Source organism: Hibiscus syriacus, unplaced genomic scaffold, assembly GCF_006381635.1.
Source record: "Hibiscus syriacus cultivar Baekdansim isolate YM2019G1 unplaced genomic scaffold, ASM638163v2 tig00110210_pilon, whole genome shotgun sequence".
Lineage (NCBI taxonomy): Eukaryota > Viridiplantae > Streptophyta > Magnoliopsida > Malvales > Malvaceae > Hibiscus > Hibiscus syriacus.
Genome location: NW_024062629.1, coordinates 6,433 through 30,951, shown reverse-complemented (window position 1 = coordinate 30,951; position 24,519 = coordinate 6,433). Strand labels below are relative to the sequence as shown.

At 37.9% G+C, this 24,519-nt stretch overlaps 1 protein-coding gene across 1 annotated transcript; it reads right to left on the bottom strand.

The window, feature by feature from the left end:
- Positions 1-4,942: 4,942 nt before the first annotated feature.
- Positions 4,943-5,621, bottom strand: LOC120113561 (protein WALLS ARE THIN 1-like). Its single transcript, XM_039134683.1, has 2 exons — positions 5,289-5,621; positions 4,943-5,193 (listed from the first exon to the last, which is right to left on the bottom strand). The coding sequence occupies exons 1-2, from the start codon at positions 5,509-5,511 to the stop codon at positions 5,168-5,170; spliced, it is 249 nt and encodes an 82-aa protein (XP_038990614.1). The 5' UTR covers positions 5,512-5,621; the 3' UTR covers positions 4,943-5,167.
- Positions 5,622-24,519: the final 18,898 nt, after the last annotated feature.

Here is a 24,519-nt window from a genome sequence, read left to right as displayed (position 1 = left end):
CTGTACGAGGCCACATCGTTGCACAATAAAATTTTCCTTAAGAGAAAATTGTACACTCTCCGTATGCCAGAATCTACTTCAGTGACAGAGCACTTAAATACACTGATCACTTTATTTTCTCAGCTTTCATCCTTAAGCTGTAAAATAGGAGAACAAGAATGTGTTGAACTTCTGCTTCAAAGTCTACCGGATTCGTATGATCAACTCATCATCAACTTGAAAACAGTAATGTCACCAGTCTAGTCTTTGATGACGTTGTAGCTACTTTTCTACAAGAAGAAAATCGGCGCAAGAACAAGGAAGACAGACAAGTAAATCTGCAACAAGTAGAAGCGTTGACAACGATGAGAGGGAGATTAATAGAACGTGGCCAAAGCAACAGTCACAAACATGGTAGATCAAAGTCGAGGAACAAGAAGAATTTAAAGTGTTACAATTGTGGAAATAAGGGTCACTTGAAGAATGATTGTTGGAGTCTAAATAAAAACTCCAATCCACAAGGCAATACCGCAAACACTTCAATGATAGAGATGCTCTATGCTGTGAAGCGTCAACCACCTTGTAAGGCAGAAAAAGATTTGCATATATATGACTCATTGATTTGGGAGCAACATATCACATGACCTCAAGAAGAGAATGGTTCCATCAGTATGAACCTGTCTTAGGAGGATTTGTGTATAGTTGCAATGATCATGCCTTAGAGATCAATGGCGTGGGAACCATCATATTGAGATGTATGATGGAACAATTAAAGTTGTTCGAGATGTGCGACACATGAAAGGCCTGAAGAAATATTTATTATCCTACGGATTGTTGGATAATAATACAAGCAAGATTGAAACACAAAAATGAATCATGAAGGTGTTCCGTGGAGTGCTTGTGGTGATGAAAGGCGAAAAGATAGCAACAAACTTGTACATGCTGAAGGGAGAGACTTTGCTAGAAGCAGAAGCCTCTGTTGCCTCATGTAGTTCAGATTCTACAATGCTATGGCATCATAAACTTGGACACATGTTAGAACAAGGAATAAAAGTTCTTATGGAGCAAAAGCTACTTCCAGGCTTAACAAAGGTATCACTTACTTTATGTGAGCATTGCATAATAAGTAAGCAACATCGGTTGAAATTTAACACGTAAAATTCTAGAGTCAAAAGTTTATAGAATTGGTTCACTCTGATGTATGGCAAGCACCAGTTACATCCCTAAGCAGAGTAAAATACTTTGTCCCATTTATTAATGACTACTCCAGGAGATGTTGGGTGTACCCTATTAAAAAGAAGTTAGATATGTTTTTAACTTTCAAAAAACTTCAAAGCGCGGGTGGAACTTGATTCTGGAAATAAGATCAAGTGTTTCAGAACAGATAATGGAGGAGAATGCACAAGTGAAGAATTTGATGACTTTTGCAGGAAAGAAGGCATCAAAAGATAGTTCATAGTAGCGAACACTCCTCAACAAAATAGAGTGGCAGAGCGGATGAAAAGAACCTTGTTAGAAAAAACAAGAGCAATGTTGAGGGATGCAGACCTAGAAAAATCATTCTGGGCAGAAGCAGTCAATACCGCCTGTTATTTGGTGAATCGAGCTCCATCAACTGCAATAGAGCTGAAGACACCAATGAAGATGTGGACTGGTAAACCAGTTGATTATTCAAACCTCCATGTATTTGGAAGTATTGTGTACGTGATGTACAACTCCCAAGAAATCTCAAAGCTGGATCCAAAATCCAGGAAATACAAATTCTTGGGGTATGTTGATGGAGTCAAGGGATATCGCTTCTGGGATCCCACTGCCCGCAAAGTGATCATCAACAGGGATGTTATCTTTGTAGAAGATAAGCTACAAAGAAAAGAATACGATGATAACGCTGAAAATTCAGACTACACAGATACATGTGGAAAAAGAGGTTGAACATAGAGATTCTTCTGAAGCAGAACCAACACATGATGAACAAGAACCAGAGAGTTCTGAAGCTCTAACAACTCGTCAATCAGATGTGTGAGAAGACGTCCCAATTGGCACTCAGATTATGTTATAGAAGAAAATATTACATACTGCCTTTTAACAAAGGACGGTGAGCCATCAACATACCAGGAGGCAATAAACAACTCAGATGCTTCACTGTGGATGATGGCGATGCAAGAAGAAATTGAAGCCCTTCATAAAAATAATACATGGGACCTTGTACCACTACCACAAGGAAAGAAGCCAATTGGTAACAAATGGGTTTTCAAAATCAAGAGAAATGGTGACGATCAAGTTGAGAGGTATCGTACAAGACTGGTGGTCAAAGGATATGCTCAAAAGGAAGGTATTGATTTTAATGAAATCTTTTCTCATGTGGTTTGACTAACAACAGTTCGAGTAGTTTTGACAATGTGTGCTACATTGAACTTACATCTAGAGCAGCTAGATATTAAAACAACTTTTCTTAATGGAATCTTGAAAAGAGATTTACATGCTCCAGCCTAAAGGTTTTGAAGAAGACGAAAAGAAGAACTTGGTTTGCAGGTTGAACAAATCTCTGTACGGTCTAAAGTAGGCGCCAAGGTATTGCTATAAGAGATTTGATTCCTTCATTATGTACCTTGGATACAACAGACTTAATGCAGATCCTTGTGCTTATTTCAAGAGGCCTGGTGATAACGGTTTTGTTATATTGTTGTTGTATGTGGATGACATGTTGGTTGCATGACCCAACAAAGATTATATTGAAGAATTGAAGGCACAACTGGATAGGGAATTTGAAATGAAGGACTTGGGATCAGAAAACAAGATTTTAGGGATGTAAATTCACCGAGACAGAAGTAATAGGAAGATTTGGCTTTCACAAAAGAATTACTTGAAGAAGATCTTATCAAGATTCAACGTGCAAGATTGTAAGCCAATTTCTACCCCTATTCCTATTAACTTCAAATTATCCTCCAGTATGAGTCCTAGTAGTGAAGAAGAGAGGATAAAGATGTCTCGAGTACCGTATGCATCACTAGTGGGAAGTTTAATGTTCGCTATGATATGCACAAGACCAGACATTGCACAAGCAGTGGGAGTGGTTAGTCGGTACATGGCGAATCTAGGCAAAGAGCATTGAAATACAGTAAAGAGGATCCTGAGATACATCAAATGGACCTCAAATGTTGCATTATATTACGAAGGACAAACTTACTAATCAATGGGTATGTAGATTCTAACTATACATGGGATTTGGATAAAAACAAATCTACTACATGATATGTGTTCAAAATTGCTGGTGAAGCTGTAAGTTGAGTTTCAAAATCGCAGTCAGTTGTGGCTACGTCAACAACAGAGGCAGAATATGTAACAGCTACACAAGCCGGTAAAGAAGCAATTTGGTTGAAGATGCTATTGAAGGAGCTTGGGCACAATCAAGAGTATGTCTCTCTGTTTTGTGACAGTCAAAGTACATTGCATCTAGCAAGGAATCCAACATTTCATTCAAGGACAAAGCACATAAGAGTTCAGTACCATTTTATTCGTGAAAAGGTGGAAGAAGGGACAGTAGATATGCAGAAGATCCATACCAAAGACAACATAACAGATTTCATGACGAATGCGATCAACGCTGATAAATTTACCTGGTATCGATCCTCCTTTGGCCTGTCAGAGACGTAAGCAACATGAAGGTACAGGGTAGAAAGAATGTTGTGAAGATATGATTGTTCCAATCAAATCTTAAGTGGAAGATTGTTGAAAATGCATGCAATCACCGAAAGTGCCGAGCAAGTTGGCATCAATAGTCAAACAAAATTAATGCACCGAAAGTTAGCTTGGTTTTTTAGTTGAATTTGGACAATGGTAAAATCACAATTTAGTCATTATACTTTAGGGTATTTATAAGATTAATTCTTAAGCTTCAACTATAAATGCCCTAACCCATTTAGCTTCAAAACCATCCAAAATCATTCTAGCTTTCTCCCAATACTAGATAATTTAGAGGGTTTCTTGAGAGCTGTTTTCTCCTTTTTATCAAGAGAGAATTGTTATTGTTTCCTCCTTGGTAGATCGAGAGAAGTTGTAATTCTTATTTTCTTATAGTAAAATTCTTCTACCTTTGCCCGTGGTTTTTACCCTATATTATTTAGCGGTTTCCACGTAAAATTTGTGTCTTCTTTATCTTCATTTTTATTTCTCAAATTATTAGTTGTGATTTTACTCTATCCGATAGCCGTCTTCCGCAATATTTAGGTAATTGTAACACTTGCGTAACTCACTTTTTCTCTAATGCATGTACTGCAGCTTGAAAACTACTACGACGAAACTATTTTACGTTAGTCTTAGAAAGCTATATCAAACCCATTAGAACATTGCTTTTGACATGGATTTACATTAAAATAATATGCACAAGGATTCAGTCTGGAAAAGCAAAAAGAAAAAAGAAAATTCTCTCCCCATGTGCCGAGAGAAGTCTTTTAGATCAACTGGTTACCTAAAATGTTAATATGTTCATGTTAGTTTCTGGAATTAGTATGAAGGAACTAATTTGCTTCATGTAAGCCGATCAAGGAAGAAAATTCTGCGAATGGATTGACCACATGTATAGGATGTCACCGAGAGTCTAGCAGGGTACTTCTTCAGCACCGGTGCTTGCAGCCCCAGCCAACCGGACCACGACAAGCAATGGCCAATCAGATACAAACAACCAAGAATCCAGTTCTTCCCTTTGCATCTCCCAATGAAACAAACATGGATGTGGGTCTATTGAGCGGTGGAGTTGGGCTGTATATGGTTGGACCTTGGTATAGTGTTATCACTGATGCTCTAGCCACAACAAGGCAGTTCCTATAACTTCGATACCCCATCTCTTCGATTTAGCCTCACTTTCTCTATCCTGAAAATACAAAACAAATGGAAAACCATCAATACTACACTTCATCAGTTCATCTTATGTATGTAATATGGGAATTTGTGGGCATACCAAATAGGGCGGCCATTAGAAAGGTAATGGCTGGCACAGAGTTTTGGATGGCAGATGCGAAGGTCGGTGACGTGTTATCTAAGCCAAGCAATAGAAACCTTGATTTGCTGTTATTCTGTCACGTAAAAGGCAATAGAATCAGATAGTTTTGGTTTATCACACTAACCATGTTAGATTGTAGAGGATATCATGCGTACCCAACAAGAGCGAGGAAGAACTGTAAAAGAAAATTTAGAGTAATGCCTGGTCGATCCTTCCTGGATAAAGAAGAAATTGTGAAAACATGTCAGGGTTTTAGTAACTTACAGAAAAGAAAATTCATTAATGAGACAATTATTGTATTATATGATACTTCTCAAGAAAATATGCAAACGGAAGGAGCAGAAGGAAAGCATGATGTTCCTGTAAACTGGGAAGACGAGTTTGCTGACGCCCATGTTAAGGGCAGCTCGAGAAACCACATGAAACCCTGCATAACCAAACTGCAAGGTCAACATGGCCATATCCAGCTGGAGCCTTTCAGGGACCGAGCACCACATCCTCTTAGCGGAGACTAAACCACCTGCATCAGCCATTGAAGCAAGCTCGAGATTTTTACAAGCTATGAAAGAAACTAATGTTGAGGAGGATGGGGAGTTAGGGAAATGAAATGGTGGTATATATGTAAATATAAAAGAGAGATCAATGTGGAAGGTGACGCCAGACAGAATAGTGATTATCCTGTAGGCTAGCTCCGACAGACGATTCACAAGAGAAAATTCGCCCAAAAACCAGAGAAAAAAAGTCTCTAGGGTTTAATAAAATATTAAAAATCAATAACTGTCAAAAGCAGTCCACAAGCCGGACTGTTATAGCTAAAAAAATCGTCTTTATTCGAATTTTGCCAAAAATAGCAAAAATCGTATTTATTCGAATTTTGCCAAAAATAGCAAAATCCCGAAAATCACTCTAAATTGAAATTCGAAATAAAATAAGCAATCTCCCAAAAAATCCGGTCTAAATCGGATTTAAATTGACTTCCTAATTAACAATCGAAATATTACCATAAATAGTAAAAAATAACTAAATCTAGTGATCGGAGGGAAAACGGCAGAATTTGAGGTTGAAAAAAAGGCCACATGGAGCGTAGCTCAATGTGGAGCGTGCGCGTCGAAAAGAGCTTTCCGGATTGGGGTCTTATGCGCGATTCTGACACCTGTAGCCAAAGTTATGGCCAAAAGACTGAAACATACTCAAAACGACCCCAATAAGGAACATGTCACAATCAATTCCCGCCTTTGCGCTGATCTGCCAACTCATGGTATCTCAGCGCCATCAACGTGCAATCTGACAGCTCAGCATCATCTGTCTCAGATCCCCCTGCATCAGTCGCCCCGGTTGGAAAGAACTCGTCCTCGAGTTCAGAGTAGTGTCATCAGGATCCACAAAACAATGACTCAGGTGCTTCACATTAAAGACATCAGAAGTCTTCAAGTGACTGGGAAGTCGCAACCTGTAAGCATTATCATTGATCTTCTGCACGACCTCACAAGGTCCAATCTTCCGATCCTTAAGCTTATATACTCACCACAGGAAAACGATCACGAGTTAATACGCCCAAACAAAATCACCAACATCAAAAGTACCTGACGACGATGATTGTCGACCCGAGTCTTGTACTTGGTATTGCTCTCATGAATGGTCTGTTTCACCTGCTCATGGATACCCCGAAGATACTTTGCCATCTCATCTGCTTTAGGACTGAAACGTCCTATACGTGGAAATAGGGGCTAAGTCCAACACCCCGGATGGGTTCTGACCATAGACAATCTCAAATGGGCTTAAACCTGTGGTTCTGTTTTTTGATCTGTTGTAGGCAAATTCTGCCTGAGGCAATGCCAAATCCCACTGCTTCGGCTTCGTTCCTGCCAAACACCTTAAAAGGTTTCCCAAACTTCGGTTCACCACCTCAGTCTGGCCATCCGTCTGGGGGTGGTAGGCGCTACTGAAATTCAACTGCGTTCCCAGTTTCCCCCACAGGCTCTTCCAGAAATGACTGATGAACTTAGTATCACGATCTGAAGTGATGGATCGAGGAACACCATGTAAACGCACAATCTCCTTGAAATAGAGATGGGCAATCCGGTCAGCATCCATAGTCTTTCTGCAAGCTACAAAATGAGCCATCTTGGAAAACCTGTCAACCACAACAAAGATAGAATCAGAGGCCCTTTGGGTGCGGGGTAAGCCTAGTACAAAATCCATGCTGACATCGAACCAAGGAGCTTCAGGAACAGGTAAGGGAGTGTACAATCCCGCATTGGTGAGAACTCCCTTAGATCGCTGGCACACATAACAACGGTCCACATAATGGGCCACATCACTAGTCAACTTGGGCCAATAAAATTCAGAAGAGATAAGGGCCATGTTATCTCGGCCAAAGTGTCCCTCATTATGGAGTTCACTTATAATTTGCTGCCTCAATGAACAATCTGGAATGCACAATTGTAATCCACGAAACAGATACCCATTATGCAAAACAAAATCATGACGGTGACCCTCAGTTACCTCCTGAAATATCCTTCCAAAGGAAGGATCAGCTGCATACATATCTGTGAACGTCTCAAATCCTGCAACTTAGTACTCATGGTGGTGAGAAGTAAGGTACGACGGCTCAGGGCATCTGCGACGCGGTTCAAACTCCCTGCTTGGTGCCTCAGCGTAAAAGTGAATCTTGCAAGTATGCTACCCACTTGGCATGACGTCTACTCAGCTTGTGTTGGCCATTGATGTACTTCAAGGCCTCATGATCGGTAAACAGAATAAACTCCTTCTGTACTAGGTAGTACGCCAATGCTTCAGGGACTGAACTATGGCATAGAACTCCAGATCATAAGTGGAATAATTTTTCTTTGATCCCGATAGCTTCTCACTGAAAAAGCAACCGGACGACCTGCCTGACTCAGACACACCACAATGCCAACGCCAGATGCATCACAATTTACCTCGAACACTTTGTCAAAATCTGGAAGTGCCAAAACTGGAGCCTCGGTCATCTTCTGCTTGACCAGTTGAAAACTGGCCTCTGCCTCCTCAGACCACTGGAAATCACGCCCCTTGAGGCACTCTGTGATAGGGGCGATCAGAGTACTGAAATTTCTAATGAATCGACGGTAAAAAGACGCCAAGCCATGGAAACTTCGGATGTCATGTAATGTTCTTGGTCTGGGCCACTCCAAGACTGCATCTATTTTGACTGATCTGCATGAACACCATCAGTAGACACAACAAAACCAAGAAAAGTCACAGAAGTAGTGAAGAAAGAACACTTCTTTTGATTGACAAACAAGCACTCCGTTTTCAGCATCTCAAAACAGCACGGAGGTGATCGAAGTGAAGTCCATGTCGGACTATAAACGAGGATATCATCGAAGTAAACTACAACAAATTTCCCCATAAAAGGCCGCAAGACCTGATGCATAAAATGAATGTACTGGGCGCATTGGATAACCCAAAAGGCATGACCCATCCACTCATACAACCCTTGTGGCGTTTTAAACGCCGTCTTCCACTCATCTCCAGGCCTTATTCTGATTTGGTGGTAGCCGCTCTTAAGGTCAATTTTTGAGAAGATCTTAGAACCAGATAGCTGATCCAACATATCATCTAGACGGGGAATTGGAAACCGGTACTTCACTGTAATTCTGTTGATCGCTCGGCTGTCAACACACATACGCCAAGACCATCTTTTTTTGGCACTAACAGAGCAGGGACTGCACATGGGCTCATACTCTCTCGGATATAGCCCCTCTCCAACAACTCTTCCACCTGTCGCTGCAACTCTTCGCCTCCTTGGGACTGAGGCGATATGCTGGTCGATTTGGCAAACTTGACCCAGGAACAAGGTCAATTGATGCTGAATATCCCTCATAGGTGTAGTCCAGGAGGAAGATCCTCTGGCATCAAGTTAGAGAATTCTGCTAGCAACCGCTGCACCTCTACTGGTAAATCTGTATCCACGTCTACTGCATTGTTCTCGCAAGGTAGCAAGCATAGACCACGTCGCCATGCTCAATCTCATCTAAAAACCTGGACATAGAAAGAGATTAGTATTATGGGTTACTGGGGGTAGGAGTAAGTCCTTCCCGCCGGGGTGCCAACACAACTTTTTTCCCTTGATGCTAAGGGAATAGTTTCTTCCGTCCATCATGAATGACACTGCGATCATACTGCCAAGGTCGACCCAACAATATATGACACGCATCCATAGACACAACATCACACCAGGCATTATCAAAATATTTTCTACCAATTGAAAAAGACACCAGGCATCGCCTATCAACTGTTACCTCACTGTCTTTATTTAGCCATGACAAACTTGTATGGCTTAGGATGACGGTCCGTCTTCAACTGCAATTTCTGGACAACCTCCTCGGACACTACATTCTCACAACTGCCGCTGTCAATGATCATTTTGCAGACTTTATCTGCAACTGTGCAAGTCGTGTGGAAAATATTGGTTCTCAACCAATCCCCTGAATCGCCCTTGGGGTAAGTAGACTCTTGCGAACGACCAGAGTCTCATGACCATCTCCATACAGCACATCATCAGTCTCATCATCGTCATACACGGGTTCGCCAATCTCCTCATTCTCGTCTTCCACGTTTTCCTCAACACAAATTTTGCCCTTTGACTAGCAGGCTTCCTGCAATCAGTCGCCCTATGCCCTTGTTCACCACAACGAAACATCTAATAGTAGGGTTAGAATTACCCTGCGGTGGCTGCTGAGCAGGACGGGACTCTTGAGGGCGAACTGGTCGACTGTTGTGATCGCTCCTGATCACTGGTCTCCTGTTTTGCTGTTTTTCAACAGCAAGTGCACGCTGGTATGCTTCCGAAACACTCCACAATGAATGAAGGCTGAGGACATCTTGCAAGGGCTGGCGTAAACCCCCCAAATATCGCGCCCCCATCGCTCCTCCGTCTCAGATAAATCGTCCGGGCGACCAATTGGTAAAACTCCTCCGTGTAATCATCGACTGATCGCGCGCCTGCCTCAACGCATGAAGTCGCTGAAATAAGGTTTGCGTGTAGCCGAAGGGAAGGAAGTGGCCACTTCTCTTTTTTCTCTCTCCCAATCAGTGATCTTGGCTTTGCCCTGTCTTTCTCGTGAACGTCGTAACTGTTCCCACCACGCAGATGCTCTGCCTTGAGTTTGATGGCGATCAGTTTCACTTTCACACGATCGGGGACTTCCTTATATTCAAAAATACGCTCCACTTCATTAATCCAATCCACGAATCCCTCGGCCTGTAATGTACCAGAAAAACTCAGGGAGATCGACCCGAAAACCGAGGTCTCCATGACGCTCCTCCCGACCACGGTGCTCCGGAATCCTGCGCCCCGGAATCCTGCGCGATTGTGATATGGTTTCGAAAGTGGAATTTGTATCGTGATCAGAGGCCTCACGATCCTCTAAATCCTGCGCCGCTAGGCGCTGGGTTAATTCTGCGACTTGCCTCTGCAAATCCGCAATCATCACATCCTGAACGCTGCGATCACGGCGTTGGGCTTCCTCATTCGGAACCTGCTCACGACGACCCGACCACGACCTCCAGCCATTGAAACTGGTGAAATTTCCCAAGAAGATGTTGAAGCTCTGATACCAAACTGACGCCAGACAGAATAGTGATTATCCTGTAGGCTAGCTCCGACAGACGATTCACAAGAGAAAATTCGCCCAAAAACCAGAGAAAAAAAGTCTCTAGGGTTTAATAAAATATTATAAAATCAATAACTGTCAAAAGCAGTCCACAAGCCGGACTGTTATAGCTAAAAAATCGTCTTTATTCGAATTTTGCCAAAAATAGCAAAAATCGTATTTATTCGAATTTTGCCAAAAATAGCAAAATCCCGAAAATCACTCTAAATTGAAATTCGAAATAAAATAAGCAATCTCCCAAAAATCCGGTCTAAATCGGATTTAAATTGACTTCCTAATTAACAATCGAAATATTACCATAATAGTAAAAAATAACTAAATCTAGTGATTCGGAGGGGAAAACGGCAGAATTTGAGGTTGAAAAAAAGGCCACATGGAGCGTAGCTCAATGGGAGCGTGCGCGTCGAAAAGAGCTTTCCGGATTGGGGTCTTATGCGCGATTCTGACACCTGTAGCCAAAGTTAGGCCAAAAGACTGAAACATACTCAAAACGACCCCAATAAGGAACATGTCACAATCAATTCCCGCCTTTGCGCTGATCTGCCAACTCATGGTATCTCAGCGCCATCAACGTGCAATCTGACAGCTCAGCATCATCTGTCTCAGATCCCCCTGCATCAGAAGGTCTGGTCCACAGTGCGACTACGAAGTAATGTCAACAGGTAATAGCCCTTCAAAAAGTTTTGGGTTGTCTCCCACATTCCCTATTCCAACCTCTCCTTATTAGCTGACATGACAGCCCCAATTGCGCTTCTACTGCAACATAAATAGAAAAGTGAGAGAAAATTGAAAAAGAAATGAATATTACCATACACTATTTTCTAACAGGTTCTGTTTTGGCACCATGCCTTTAATTGAAGGTGATCAAAGACAGTGAGCCGCCATTGATAGATAGCGCGCACGAGGGTTGAACTGTGAAGATGGGTACATGACCATGCGTTCTCATACTCCATAAAAGCCTTCAACCCACCTCACATACTCTACGTACCTTCACATCTTGTATTTTTCTGTACCTTTAGCTTGTAATAAAATATATCCCCACTGTATATATTAATATCTAAAGGAGTCCACGATTTCCGGGGTCTCTTTTATTTCAAATGCCTACCCACTCTCGAACCTAATCAAAGTTGAGCGACTAATCACTTATGTCACATGTTATTACCTCTTCTCAAATATATATTTGATAAAATGTACATTTTTTTCTTTTTGATATAAGATTAATGAATTATTGTTATGGTTGTCCACCTTACATATTAAATCTATTAGGATGTTCGACATGAAATTAGAATCACTTTGATATCACTTGCCACTGGATCATTATCCATCTTAAAATACATGTATAATAAATATGCAATGTTATTTATTTTCTAACTCATTTTTTCTTTTCTTTTTGACGTAGGATTAATATTACTATATGCTGACACTTACCCTTTGCCCATTGAAGACAAGGAAGAAAGCTCATCTCAACTATTTAATAATAACCTATAAATCTCAAAAAGCCTTTCAAATGAGATTAGGGTCCACTGGTGCTTGCAAAAACAGAAGTAAATAAAAACAATTTTTTTCTAGAGCAAGGAGAGGACCATTGTATTCCATAAAAGTGCTGTCACTGCCAACATGAGGAATCCATCTTTTAACAATTTGGAACTTTTCTTTCCTTTTATGTTTTGTATTCTTCCCTTTAATCAGCTCTACTATGGAAATGATCAAAAGATGTTTTATCGTACCGGCTTATCATAATTAACTGGATTAAATGGTGTTTTACGTTTTGTTAAAACATCGAAGATGTTAAACCTAATCAATTGTTTTAAGTTCCCACTCCCTAAGTATGCTCATTTCTGGGCTCTCTTTCTCATTTCAATTCCCTTGCTTTAACAGACATGTTGCCCCCCCATCTAACTTTCAAAATAAGAGGACTGAAAGCTAGAACAGATTTTGTTTGCACGGGAAGATCTTCAAAGCTGACTCTGGTGAAAGGAATGACTTAAAATTTTATTTTAGGAGGACGAAATTATAAAATTATAAGAAGCGAACTTATAAATTTTATGTTGTTATCGCTTTGGTTATTTTTCCACTTTCAAAACCTATGGAGTCATTAGTACATAAAAAAAGCATAAAACTTAGTGAGGTAGCTAGACTTTATACATATTAAGAATGATACAACATTATAATACAATATGCATGATCTTGCCACTATAATGCACAATGGATTTTAACAACATATTTCACTTACGTACACAAATCAAGTATTCCAAATAATCATATTACAACACGAAAGAACTTTACCTTACACAATAACTTTAACTTAATTAATTCTTTTTTTCCATCGGAGTAAGTAATAGATACGCGGATCCCCAACCAAATTGTTTCCAATTAACAGAGAATGGTTTATCCCTCTAAACTGTCACCAATGACCAATAACAACATCCCTCCTAATTATATCAATAAAGATCGTAATCCATGGATCATAATCCAACCCTAACTTAAGATCATATGGACTCTATGACATGCCAATTGTATCCAAACTAACTTAACATCCAAGGATATACTCATTTTAACTTGTCGCATACGAAATTTATCTTGGCATACCAAGTAACATAGTTGAGCATTAGCTCCTTATCGTGTCATAACATAACTTAATCATGCTTGCATATCGTATCTTAACTTACAAAGATAATTACTTAGACTTAGCATACCACACAATATAAGTGTATTAGTGTTCAAAGGAACTTACCTTAATATATAAACTTCTCATCCATTCTTCTAATTGAACCCAATAACAAACATAGATACATATGATAAAATCATAAAATATATCCAAATAACTGTCGAGACGTCTCCCAGCGAAAACAAGTGTCGTTGCTTTCTAAATCTCGTCTCGAAAAAGTGAGTGTTTTTCTTCTGGTATAAGATAAAACAATTTGTAGAGTCGACACCAATCATTTTATTAAGGTGTGATTGGTCACAAAAAATGTTATGTTATTTTAATAAAATTTATAAAAATAATATTAAAATAACACAAAAAGGGTCTGCTTACCAGAAAATTAGTTCGGGAGTCGGTTACGTGTGGGGAAGGAATAGCACCCCACAACGCCCAAAATTGATACCTTGTTTATTAATTAATGTCTTGCAATAAATTAACAAATTTGTATTTAATTTTAATTTATGATCCCATAAAAATATTAAGGATATTATTTTATACCAACAAATTATTAAAATAAATTCCTAATAAGTTAAGAAAATATTTTATAATTTATTGTATAAAATAAAATAACCCAAACACACATAATATTTAATGATTAAAATAAAAATTTTAGGTTACTATTAATATACTTAATATGCAAAGTACTATAATAGTAAATAATTCTAAAAATAATATTTAAAATTATTATTTTAAAACTAAAGGATTAAAATTGTAAAATATCAAAATTAAAATCCTAATTCTAAATATCATGAAATATGTATTATTAGTGTAAATAATCCTAAAATATTATTTAAAATTAAAATATTAAACCTCAGTGATTAAATTGTAAAATATAATTAATAGTCTAAATTCAAAATATTATAAAATATAATTACTAATAGTAATTTAACCCTAAATGACTATTCGGGATTAAAATATAAATAATTAAAACATCAGAGACTAAATATGTTATTTACCCTAAATATATGTAATATGTGATTAATGATTAAAATAAAATAAAATAAAATCTAAAAACCAAATTATAGTGCACAAAAATCAATTCCAGTGACTAAATTGTAATGCATACAAAGTACAGGGCGCAGACATGATTTGCGCATTTAAGAAATTACGCAGAAGCTCTTCCCCAAAACGACGTAGTTTTGAGGAGGATTAAATAGGCCTTAAATGGTCTAAAATCCTCATTTTCTCTCATTTCTTCATTTTTTTTTTCTCTCTAAAGAGAGAGAAGCTCTCACTTCTCTCTAAACTCTCTCACCGGAGAGAGAGCCGGTTACCGGTCGGCCACCTTCCGACCACCGCCAGGTACTATTTTGGTCATTATTCCGGTCGCCGATCACTATTCACGGTGGTCGAAAAAAAAAAAAAAATACCTCAAAACGTAGATCGACTTTCCCTCGACCCGAATCTAAGCTTATTTTTTGCTAAAAAACTGGTTAATCAGGCTAGATCTGAGATTTTACCTCCGGTAAAATCACTTTTCCGATGATGTTTGAGCTTCAACGGTGGTAAGATCTCTTCTCCTTTCTTTTGCTTCCCTATGTCGTTCTCAGTGGTCCGTTGCTTCTCTTTGCGTTCTTGTTGTGTGTGTTTTTTGTAGGTTTTCAAGGATTTTTATAGGCCTCAGAAAGCTTCAAACCACCATTCATTTGGTGAGTCAGGATCTACAATGGTGACTCACCATAGGGAGTGAGGTGTGCGGTTCTCCTGGCTTCTTCTGGAGTCTTCTACTGAGGATGCGGTATGGCAGTTGGAGTGGAACACTTGGAAGTTTGGAGGAAAAGTGTGGGAAACCCTTGCTACTAGGTTCTGGATCGGGTCAAATGGGTTCCGGTTTGTAAAATCTATTGTAATAAAATTTATTATTTATTAATAATAATAATAATAATATAAAAAGGATGGGACAAAAATGACTGTCGACAGCTGCCTCTCTTACTCATTTTTGTGTTAACAAGAATAGAGCAAAGAAAAAGATAATGAAATTTCGTCCAGTTGACTTAATGTTTTGATGGGAAATCCGTTCCATTTTTCATGGGAGAGATCTAACTGGTGTATGACATTGTTCCTTCATGATGAGGACGTCTGACCACCTTTGAAGATATTTAAGATAACAAGGTTCCTTTGTGATGAGGACGTCTGGTTATCTGAGGATGACTCGGCTCCTACGTGATGAGTAGTTCTGATCGGTGGATGACATTGTTTCTTCGTGATGAGGATGTCTGGCCATCTTAAATATATTTGAGATAACACGGTTCATTCGTGATGAGGACATCTAGCTATCTAAGAATGATGTTGCTCATCATGATGAGGAGTTCTGATCGGTGGATGACATTGTTCCTTCGTGATGAGGACGTCTGGCCATCTTTAAAGATATTTGAGATAACAATGTTCTTTCATGATGAGGATATCTGGTTATCTAAGAATGATGTTGCTCCTTCGTGATGAGGAGTTCTTATCGGTGGATGATATTGTTCCTTCGTGATGAGGACGTCTGGCCATCTTTAAAGATATTTGAGATAACACTGTTATTTCATGATGATGACATATGGTTATCTAAGAATGATGTTGCTCCTTCGTGATGAGGAGTTATGACCATCATTGAAGATATTGGAGATAACACAGTTCCTTCGTGATGAGGACGTCTGGTTGTCTAAGGATGATGTGACTCCTTCGTGATGAGGAGTTCTGATTGGTAGATGACATTGTTCCTCGTGATGAGGACATTTGGCCATCTTTAAGACATTTAGGATAACGGTTCCTTCGTGATGAGGACAACTGGTTGTCTAAGGATGATGTTGATGGGCACGATATCCTTCGTCGTGAAGTTAAAATCGTGGATGCATTGTTGCTGGTGGACACAATATCCTTCGTCGTGAAGTTGATATCATGAATGACCCCTTCGTCGTGAAGTTGAGCCTAGAATTGGATATCCTTCGTCGTGAAGTTGAAATCCAAGGGTTGCATTGCTGTTGTTTCGAGTCCAATATCCTTCGCCGTGAAGTTGAAATTAACTTTAAATGAAAACTGGAAAGCCTTCGCTGTGAAGTTGAGCTTTGAATAGGATATCCTTCATTGTGAAGTTGAAATCCAATCTTTGGTTGTATTGATTTGACTTCAATATCTTTCGTTGTGAAGTTGAAATTGACTCTAAATGAAACTGAAAAGTTGTTTGTTGAGCCCAACATCCTTCGCTGTGAAGTTGAAATTGACTCTAAAAGTCTTGTTTTATCTCTTGGGTAGAGTCTCATACTTTGCTTGTTCCTGTATGTGGGATTTGAATTATACCTTCCATTTGTAAGGTACTTTGTCCCTGTATCTTCATGTGAAAAATGTTTATGCAAATGCAATCAAATATGCATGATCTTTTATGCAAATAATGTTCTTATGAATGCAAAATGTCGATTCAATCTTCGTTGACTTCAGAGTGACGAGTTCAATCTTCTTCCACTTAATAATTCCTTTCCAGGGTTTCCTCCAAATATTAGTGTAGCAACTTATGCTATCAAGCTTGCATTTATGAAGAACCATCTGATCAACTTGTATCTTTGTGTCTTCCTTGTCTCAATTTGCATTAAAGTCTCAAAAGAAATGTTTCATTTACGGATCTCTTGCTGCAGTCAGAATTATGAGCTCAATATCCCCATTTTGTCCTTGAACTTGTGTGAAATCCAATAAAGCTTTCATCTTTAAAAAGAGAATCTATCATCTTTGAAGAATGTATATATTCCAAACTCCACAGAGATTAATTAGGAGAACAGTGTCTATTCTTATTTGACTCTTGAAATACATCACAATGAGGATTTATTCTAATTCCTTTTATATCTCCACATCTAATCGTATCTCGTACAAGCCATTCAGACCATATCATGTTGAGATATTTATACAACAACCCATCGTTAATCTTAGTTGGTTCCACTAATTTCTTGAAAATTTCAATGCCTTTTTTCTGTGGAAAGCAATCTTCATAATTTCTCATTTTTATTCCTTGGTGTAGTAGACAACCTTCATCTCGGATCAACAATGGAAACAACATATGATTGCAACATTGGTTTAGCACCATAATCACTAGTTCGTAACTTTTGACAACACATTTATTCTTTCCTGTGACTTCCAAAATGGTTTTGTCAGTGAAGCTCTTTGCATAGCGTTTGGAGCTTTTGTATGATGTTATTTAAGAACAAAGCTCAGTGAGACTACAAGTGGAATGCTTTAACTGCCAGAATCAAATCACCAGATAACTGCTTAATGAACAAAACAATTATGTATAGTCAGCTCTATTGTCATTGTTTAACCATTTTCATTCTTCATACCTTTTTATCTCATTGGAAATATTTGCTCAATTCAATGATCTTGACACAAGATGATATGGGCTTTCAGCATGCCCCAACATTTGCTGATACGGACAATCAAAATGGGTCAACATTCCTATTTCTGATTGAAATAGGCTTTTAGCTTGCCCCAGCATTTACTTCTTGTTGATATGAGCCTTCAACAATGCCCCTCATGGATCATTTCTGTCTGAAATGTGCCTTCCAAATGTACCAAATTTTCATTTCTGGTCAAAATGGACCTTCAAAATGTCCCAACATGATGATGTGAGTCTTCAAGATGTCCCAATCATTGATAATATGGACCTTCAAAATGCCCCTCGTTATTTCTGGTTGAAATGAGCCTTCAAGATGTATCAACATTCTAAGTTGTAAGGTTCACTCTCATGTTCATTTGATTTGAATCTCGTGATCCTCATAATGTCAAATTTTAATAATGCCCCATTGTGGGTATTCGTGGCTTTCTTGGTTTCGAATCTCTTAATCTTGAATGCTCTCATTCTAGTGTTACTAGATAGTAGTATTGTCAAGTAACTTAAGGGATTCTCTTCATGTTGTCACCACAAACTTAAGAGGTGATTAATTCTTCTGACAAAAATGTATGAGATATGTGCCTCTTCTGAATGAGGTGATCATATCCTTCTGGATATGGAGGGGTCTAGTCGGACAGAGCGATATAAATCTCTTGGTAATCCATTCTAGGCCGACACAGGGCTTATCATCTTTCGGTCTTAAGAGACATGTTCCCCAGGTACATCAATGTCCTGTCTCTTTTCTCTGGGATCAGTGGTGTAGAGATTGTCTTTTACCGGCTCAGCATACCTTTTAAAGAAGATGTGTAAGAACTGAATGGTGATCGGTTGGAGCAATTGATGAGTAGATTTAGCGGATTCGACCTTGTTGTCGGTGGCATCCCGTATAACAACCTTACTGGAAGAAATAAACATCATCATGATGAACTAGAAGATTTTTGTTGGTGTCTTTTCTTGCAACGATTGTCTCTTCTATTGCTCCAAAATATATCTCACTCTCCCGAACCATGGAAAGGTTTAGTAGACAGTAAAACTAGTTTTCTCTACTTTTGGAATCCTGTAACCAATGTTACCCTATATGAAAAGCCTACGAGTGTAGAGTATGTTCCAATGTCTTATTCTATCCCTATAAGTTTTCAAATTCAAGTTTCAACAATCTTCTGAATGACATAATGGATATGATCTTGGCAAAGAAAATGATCGACATGAAAAAGCAGCAATGATGTATCAAGACTTGAGCCAGTATCACAGCATAACCAGAGTGCATGTGATGGACTTGTTCATTCCCATAATACACCTAATGAGACTTATGGCTTTGTGATTGGAGGATTTGCTAGAGGACATGGATTGGTGGATGGGGGAAGTAATTTGTCTGGTGATGCTTATCGCCATCAGTATGAGATAAGTGTCCCTTTTAAATAGGATAATCTTTCTTGATGAGTTACTAATAATGTCACTGGAGATCGTTACAAGTTCAATTCTCCAGACTTTCTGGCTTTTGGACCACTTGCTTTCAAGAATGTTTCATCATTCTGGACTGGCTTATTCTTTTTCTACAATAAAGGTAGAATAGGCAACAATTTGCTTCAAGAATCTTTCTCATTTGAGACTGTCCTGTTTGAAAATGTTTTTTCTCCTTTCTTTATCAAAGAATGAAAGAATTTTGTAAAGTATTGTTTCTTACATGTTCACAATAGAATCAAATCATAAGCATGAGTTCAAAGAATATCAAAAGGATCAACAATTATTTAATGTTTGAGAATTATAGCTCTTTGACAAGTATCAAGATTTAGTTTGGTTTCAGGATGGCTTTCCTATTTTCTATGGTTACATCTATTTAAGATGTCACTCCTCTCTTGCTCTTTGTGAACTTTGTCGCATTCCTCATTTTAAGAACTTGGTATTTTAACTTGATGCGTACAAAATGATGCAACTTGTATAACCAATTACTAGAATACTTCTATTTCAATTCTCTGAATCTTCCATTTAGACTCATCTAACCAAAGTAGTGTGAAAATATCGGTCTAAAAATGAAATTTTTAAGTGCTCGTGTGAGGTTGACTAACAGATGTTCCTTAATCCCCTTAGTCCATCTTTATTTAGTAACTTTTTTCCATTTTGGCTAGCTGAATTCAGCTTTATTGTATATAATAATATAATCACCTTTATCAGACTAGTTGAAACTTATCCATAAAGTCGGGGTGATTAACCAATTGCTCTATAGGGATAGTTTTATTGCATATAATGGTATAATAGGTTAGTTAAATATTATCCATAAAGTCTGGGAGATTAACCAATTTCTTTAGAAGGACAACTCAAGCATAACAGACTAGCTGAATATTATCCATAAAGCCGAGGCTATTAACCAATCACTTTAGGGGGATAACTCAAGCTTTATTGTATATAATAATATAACATGAGTATATGGCTCCAATTTCTTAAGTTTGTTAAAAAGAACCTGTTATAGTCTAGGTGTTTGGTGGAAATCAAAAAAAATATCTTCGTTAAAGTTCAATTCCCAAGCAACTGACTTAAACTAGATTTACATATTTGTAAAACATGTTCATCATCAAACGTCATCAATAGAAAAATCCTCTAATCGGTTTTGCAATACACCAACGATGCCCCATGTTGTACGCTCCTATATATAAATACCAAGCCTTTTTGTAATTCCTTTTAATAGGAGAAGGCTATCTCATATTTGTAATAGGATGGTGTTTGGGTATATTTTATTTGAGTTAAGGTCAAGGGTCCTTGTTTTTCCAGTTTTCAATCCTGATATTTTGTCAAAGTTTATAACTCTAATCATTTAAAGAGTTTTTTAATCCGGTTGATATTCAAAGAACTGTAAGATTGCAAAATTGACTCAATGCTCATAACCTTACAAGCAACACAAATTTATTTATTGCACAAAAGGCGGAGAAAGGAATAAAAACAAGTTCAAACAAGATGCTAAAAATAGAAATGTATTATAGTGGTAGATAACAATTTCCACTTATTTATTAGCCTACCCCATCATTCCAGTAATGTTCGGTGTGTAATCGGCCCAAAATTTTTGTCCTCATTTACCCCAATTCTTGATCATCTTTTGTGTCAACTTCTTTGGATAAACCTTTAGATACACAAATCTCTTCTTTTCCTGAGCAGTTTCTTGGTAGAATCTCATCAACATCTTTTTCTTCTCTGACCGGAATTTGGGCTCAATTTTAGATCCATAACAAATTTCTTTGGTGATGATAGTTTTGTCTTGGTTTTGAATGCTTATTGCAGCTACGATTGGGGTAGTATTCACCATATTCCTTAAATTGCCCCCCTACCTCACTTGTTTTCAAAAAATCTGATATAGATGTCTGAGGTGTCTTCTGGGTTACATCTGCCCATTCCTTTTTAAACCTATGGGCCAGTCTCGGATTACTTCTCATTTTACTTCTTTATCATTTATAATCAGAGAGGTATTGAGAGTTGAATGTTTTATCCTTGGCTTAAGTACTTCGTTTTCCTCGTTCTCTACGGTATGTACTTCACTTGTTTTGATACTACCAACTTCATTTTGGGGTTTGATTCCCAATTATTGACCAAAAGACTGATCATTAACATCCACTTCTATGATTTCCTGAACCAAAAGGTCTTGAACCCGTTGTTTGAAGTTATCACAATTCTCGATGGAGTGCCCTCGGGCTCCAACATGATAATCACAAGAGAGTTTCTTATTAAACCAACTCGGGTATGGAAGCAACAAAGGCTTAGCTCGACATGGAGCAATAATCTGAGCTTGGAGCAACTTGTAATATAACTTGCGCATTAACTGAAGGAAAACGGGGTAGATTCCCTTGGCATCACTGTCTCTTTACAATTGTTTACTTTGCTTTCTTGAAAACATGTGAATGATGACCAAAATGTTTGCTTTGAATGTTTGACTCTTGAACATCATGAGACAGACAGTAATTCAAAAATTTCTCTTTCTCGACCAGTTTTGAATTTTTGAGGAGCTTAGGTTTCCCATCTTCAAAACATAGAAACCCCTACGATGAGGTTTTGGACCTTTAAATTTATAACCCTACAATTCTCCGTAGAGTGGCTAAACTCTCCAGAATGATAATTGCATGAATTCTTGACACCCTGCCAATCTGGACACAAATAAGTATTAGGCCTTGGAGGAATTGATATTATGAGGTCATTTTCTAAAAGAAATGGTAATAAATCTGAATATGAGATTGGAATTGGAATGAGAGGTATTATTTTCTTTTGCTTTTCCTAGCTTTCTTCAATGGCCTTTTAACATCTTCTATATTTCGCTTCCTCTTCTATACTTCGCTTCAACTTGATCTTTGTCGCCTTTTCTGGGATCATACCCGATTTTTGGAGACTTATTGGATTTCCACATTTCTTGACAAGTTCTTGGTCATTTGTTTCCATTGCATTGGTTATACCACTAACATTCATAAACCCATTCAAATCTGTTACAACGGGATCCTCTAAGGGTTTCTCTCCATGGATCACAATATTCACCATATCCATTAGTTTTGTCATTTTCTCTTTTGAATCATCTTGGAATTTTTTTGCTTGATCCATTTGTTCATTTGAATCACCCTGGAACTTTTTTACTTGATCAATCATCTCTTGTTGAGTCTTGATAAGTTGCTCTTGCAGTTTCTCGATTCTACCAATCCTTGATAAAATCTCATTCATGGCTATTATCCTTCTTTAAGAAGACCAAGTTAGCTCAATTTGATTTCAAAATTCTTCATGGAATTCTCCACGAATTATTCCCATATTTTTCATGATTAAATGCATATAAAATAGTTTGAAACAAATGTAATTGTGCAAATATACAAATGAAAATGTAAATACAAACGTAAAAGTACAAAGATACAAATGGAAATACGTACTAGATGTAGAAATGCAAAAAATAAAAATGCAAATTGTGCAATACAAAAGAAAACATAAAAGTACAAATGCAAAATGAAAATACAAAGATGCGAAATACAAATGCATGTATGAAAAGGTGTTACTCAGAGTGATCATCTTAAACAGATTTCATTGAACATAAAGTTTTTGGTACATCAAACAAAACTTTACATATAGGGGATAACCTTCACTCTTAACTTCTCCAAAACTTTACATATAGGGGATAACTTTCATTCCCAACTTCTCCAAAGACAATTTATTTTCCATTCCTGCTCAAAAGTTGAGTTATCAATCTGCTTCAATCCTTGTAAAGTCAGCTAATCTATCATTTAAGAGCCATATTGCTTGTATGGACATCAGCTTATTTCATGACTTTGTCTTTTTTGTTCATCTTCTGTGTCAACCTTCGAAGTTGTAGGCAATGTTGCTCATTCTTCCTTGTAAGGGAATCTTTATGGTTACGAAGTTTTTGATAAGATGTTCATGTATGTTGCAACTCTTTTTCAGTTTGGTGACCCCTGTTATCCACTCTTCCGGGGTGTTTCCTATGCCAACATTTTGAAAGGCTTGACTGATCTTTTGGAAATCTCATGCATGGTTTCCATTTCTGTGCTTAATTTCTTGTTTTGATCCTTTAAATAACATTCTTGAGCTTCATAAAAACCTATTTATTCTAAATGCCCCGACTGATACTCTTACCGTAGAATGCTTTTGGTATCAATCTAATAGGATCTTTGTGGAATACTTTTGGTATTAATCTAACAGGATCTTTATGTGCATAGCTCTCTTCTTTCCTTGGAATTTCCTCAGGATGCCATTCCCTAGCTGTGCTATAGTTTACTTGATCATGAAACCCTTTATCCATAATAAGAATCATTTATTTTGATGATCACTCTTAAATCAACACCTTCTAATCATGTCATGATTATGCCATGCAAACAAAAGAAATCAATATAAAGTTAAAGTAAAACAATATATATCTAAAATAGATAAAGATAATAAAAATAAAATGGTTAGTACCAATTAATGGAAAGAAAAGATCCTATATATAATGATATCTATAAAAATCCTAACTTCATGCTTTCTAGTTCCATGCTTGTTTGGAAAAATAAACCTAACCACATGATTTCTAGTTCGCAAACATTTGTTCGGAAAATAAAGTAATAAGTAAATTAAAAGACGCAACATGCTTTTCCTTGTGTGTTAACCTTAGATTTATTTGGGTGAGGCTCTGACTAGACTCAAGTTCTAGGTTTATTATATGTTGGGTTTGGATCTAAAGGTAAAAATGGTCAATGAATTATCCTTTGTTGGTGCCCCTTGGACTACCAAGCCCTCAATCCTGGCCCATCATAGGCTTTCGGATCGAGTTCAATTCGAGGGGACACACTTCCTTATGTCATTGCGGAAGTGAAAACCTCACGAGGATCATAAGGTGTGAGCCCAAGGAGCATTTCACTATCCCGCACGGAGGTGAAACCACACGAGGGAGTAGTTACTTACTCCTACTTAAATAGGACGGAGCGGGGTTTTAGCTCATGTTATGCAAATGCAGTTGTGCAATGTGTGAGGAAAAGTGAAAACAAAGCAAACAACACTTAACAGAAAAACTCAAGACCCTAACAATTATTTAATCTAAAAACATTAGCAAACAGATTAGTACAACTATTTAGTGGTTAAGCAAATTAAGAGTCAAAATGCAAACAAAACTTATTTAAAACCAAACAAGGGATCAAAAACCAAATTAGAACGAACTTGTAATTTTATTTGTAAAGATAATTTATTAATTGACTAATGGCCTGACTCTCTAAAAGTCCCCAGCAGAGTCGCCAAGCTATCGAGACGGTATTTCGCCTGGCGAAACAAGTGTCGTTGCTTTTTAATATCGTCTCGAAAAAGTTAGTTTTTTTCT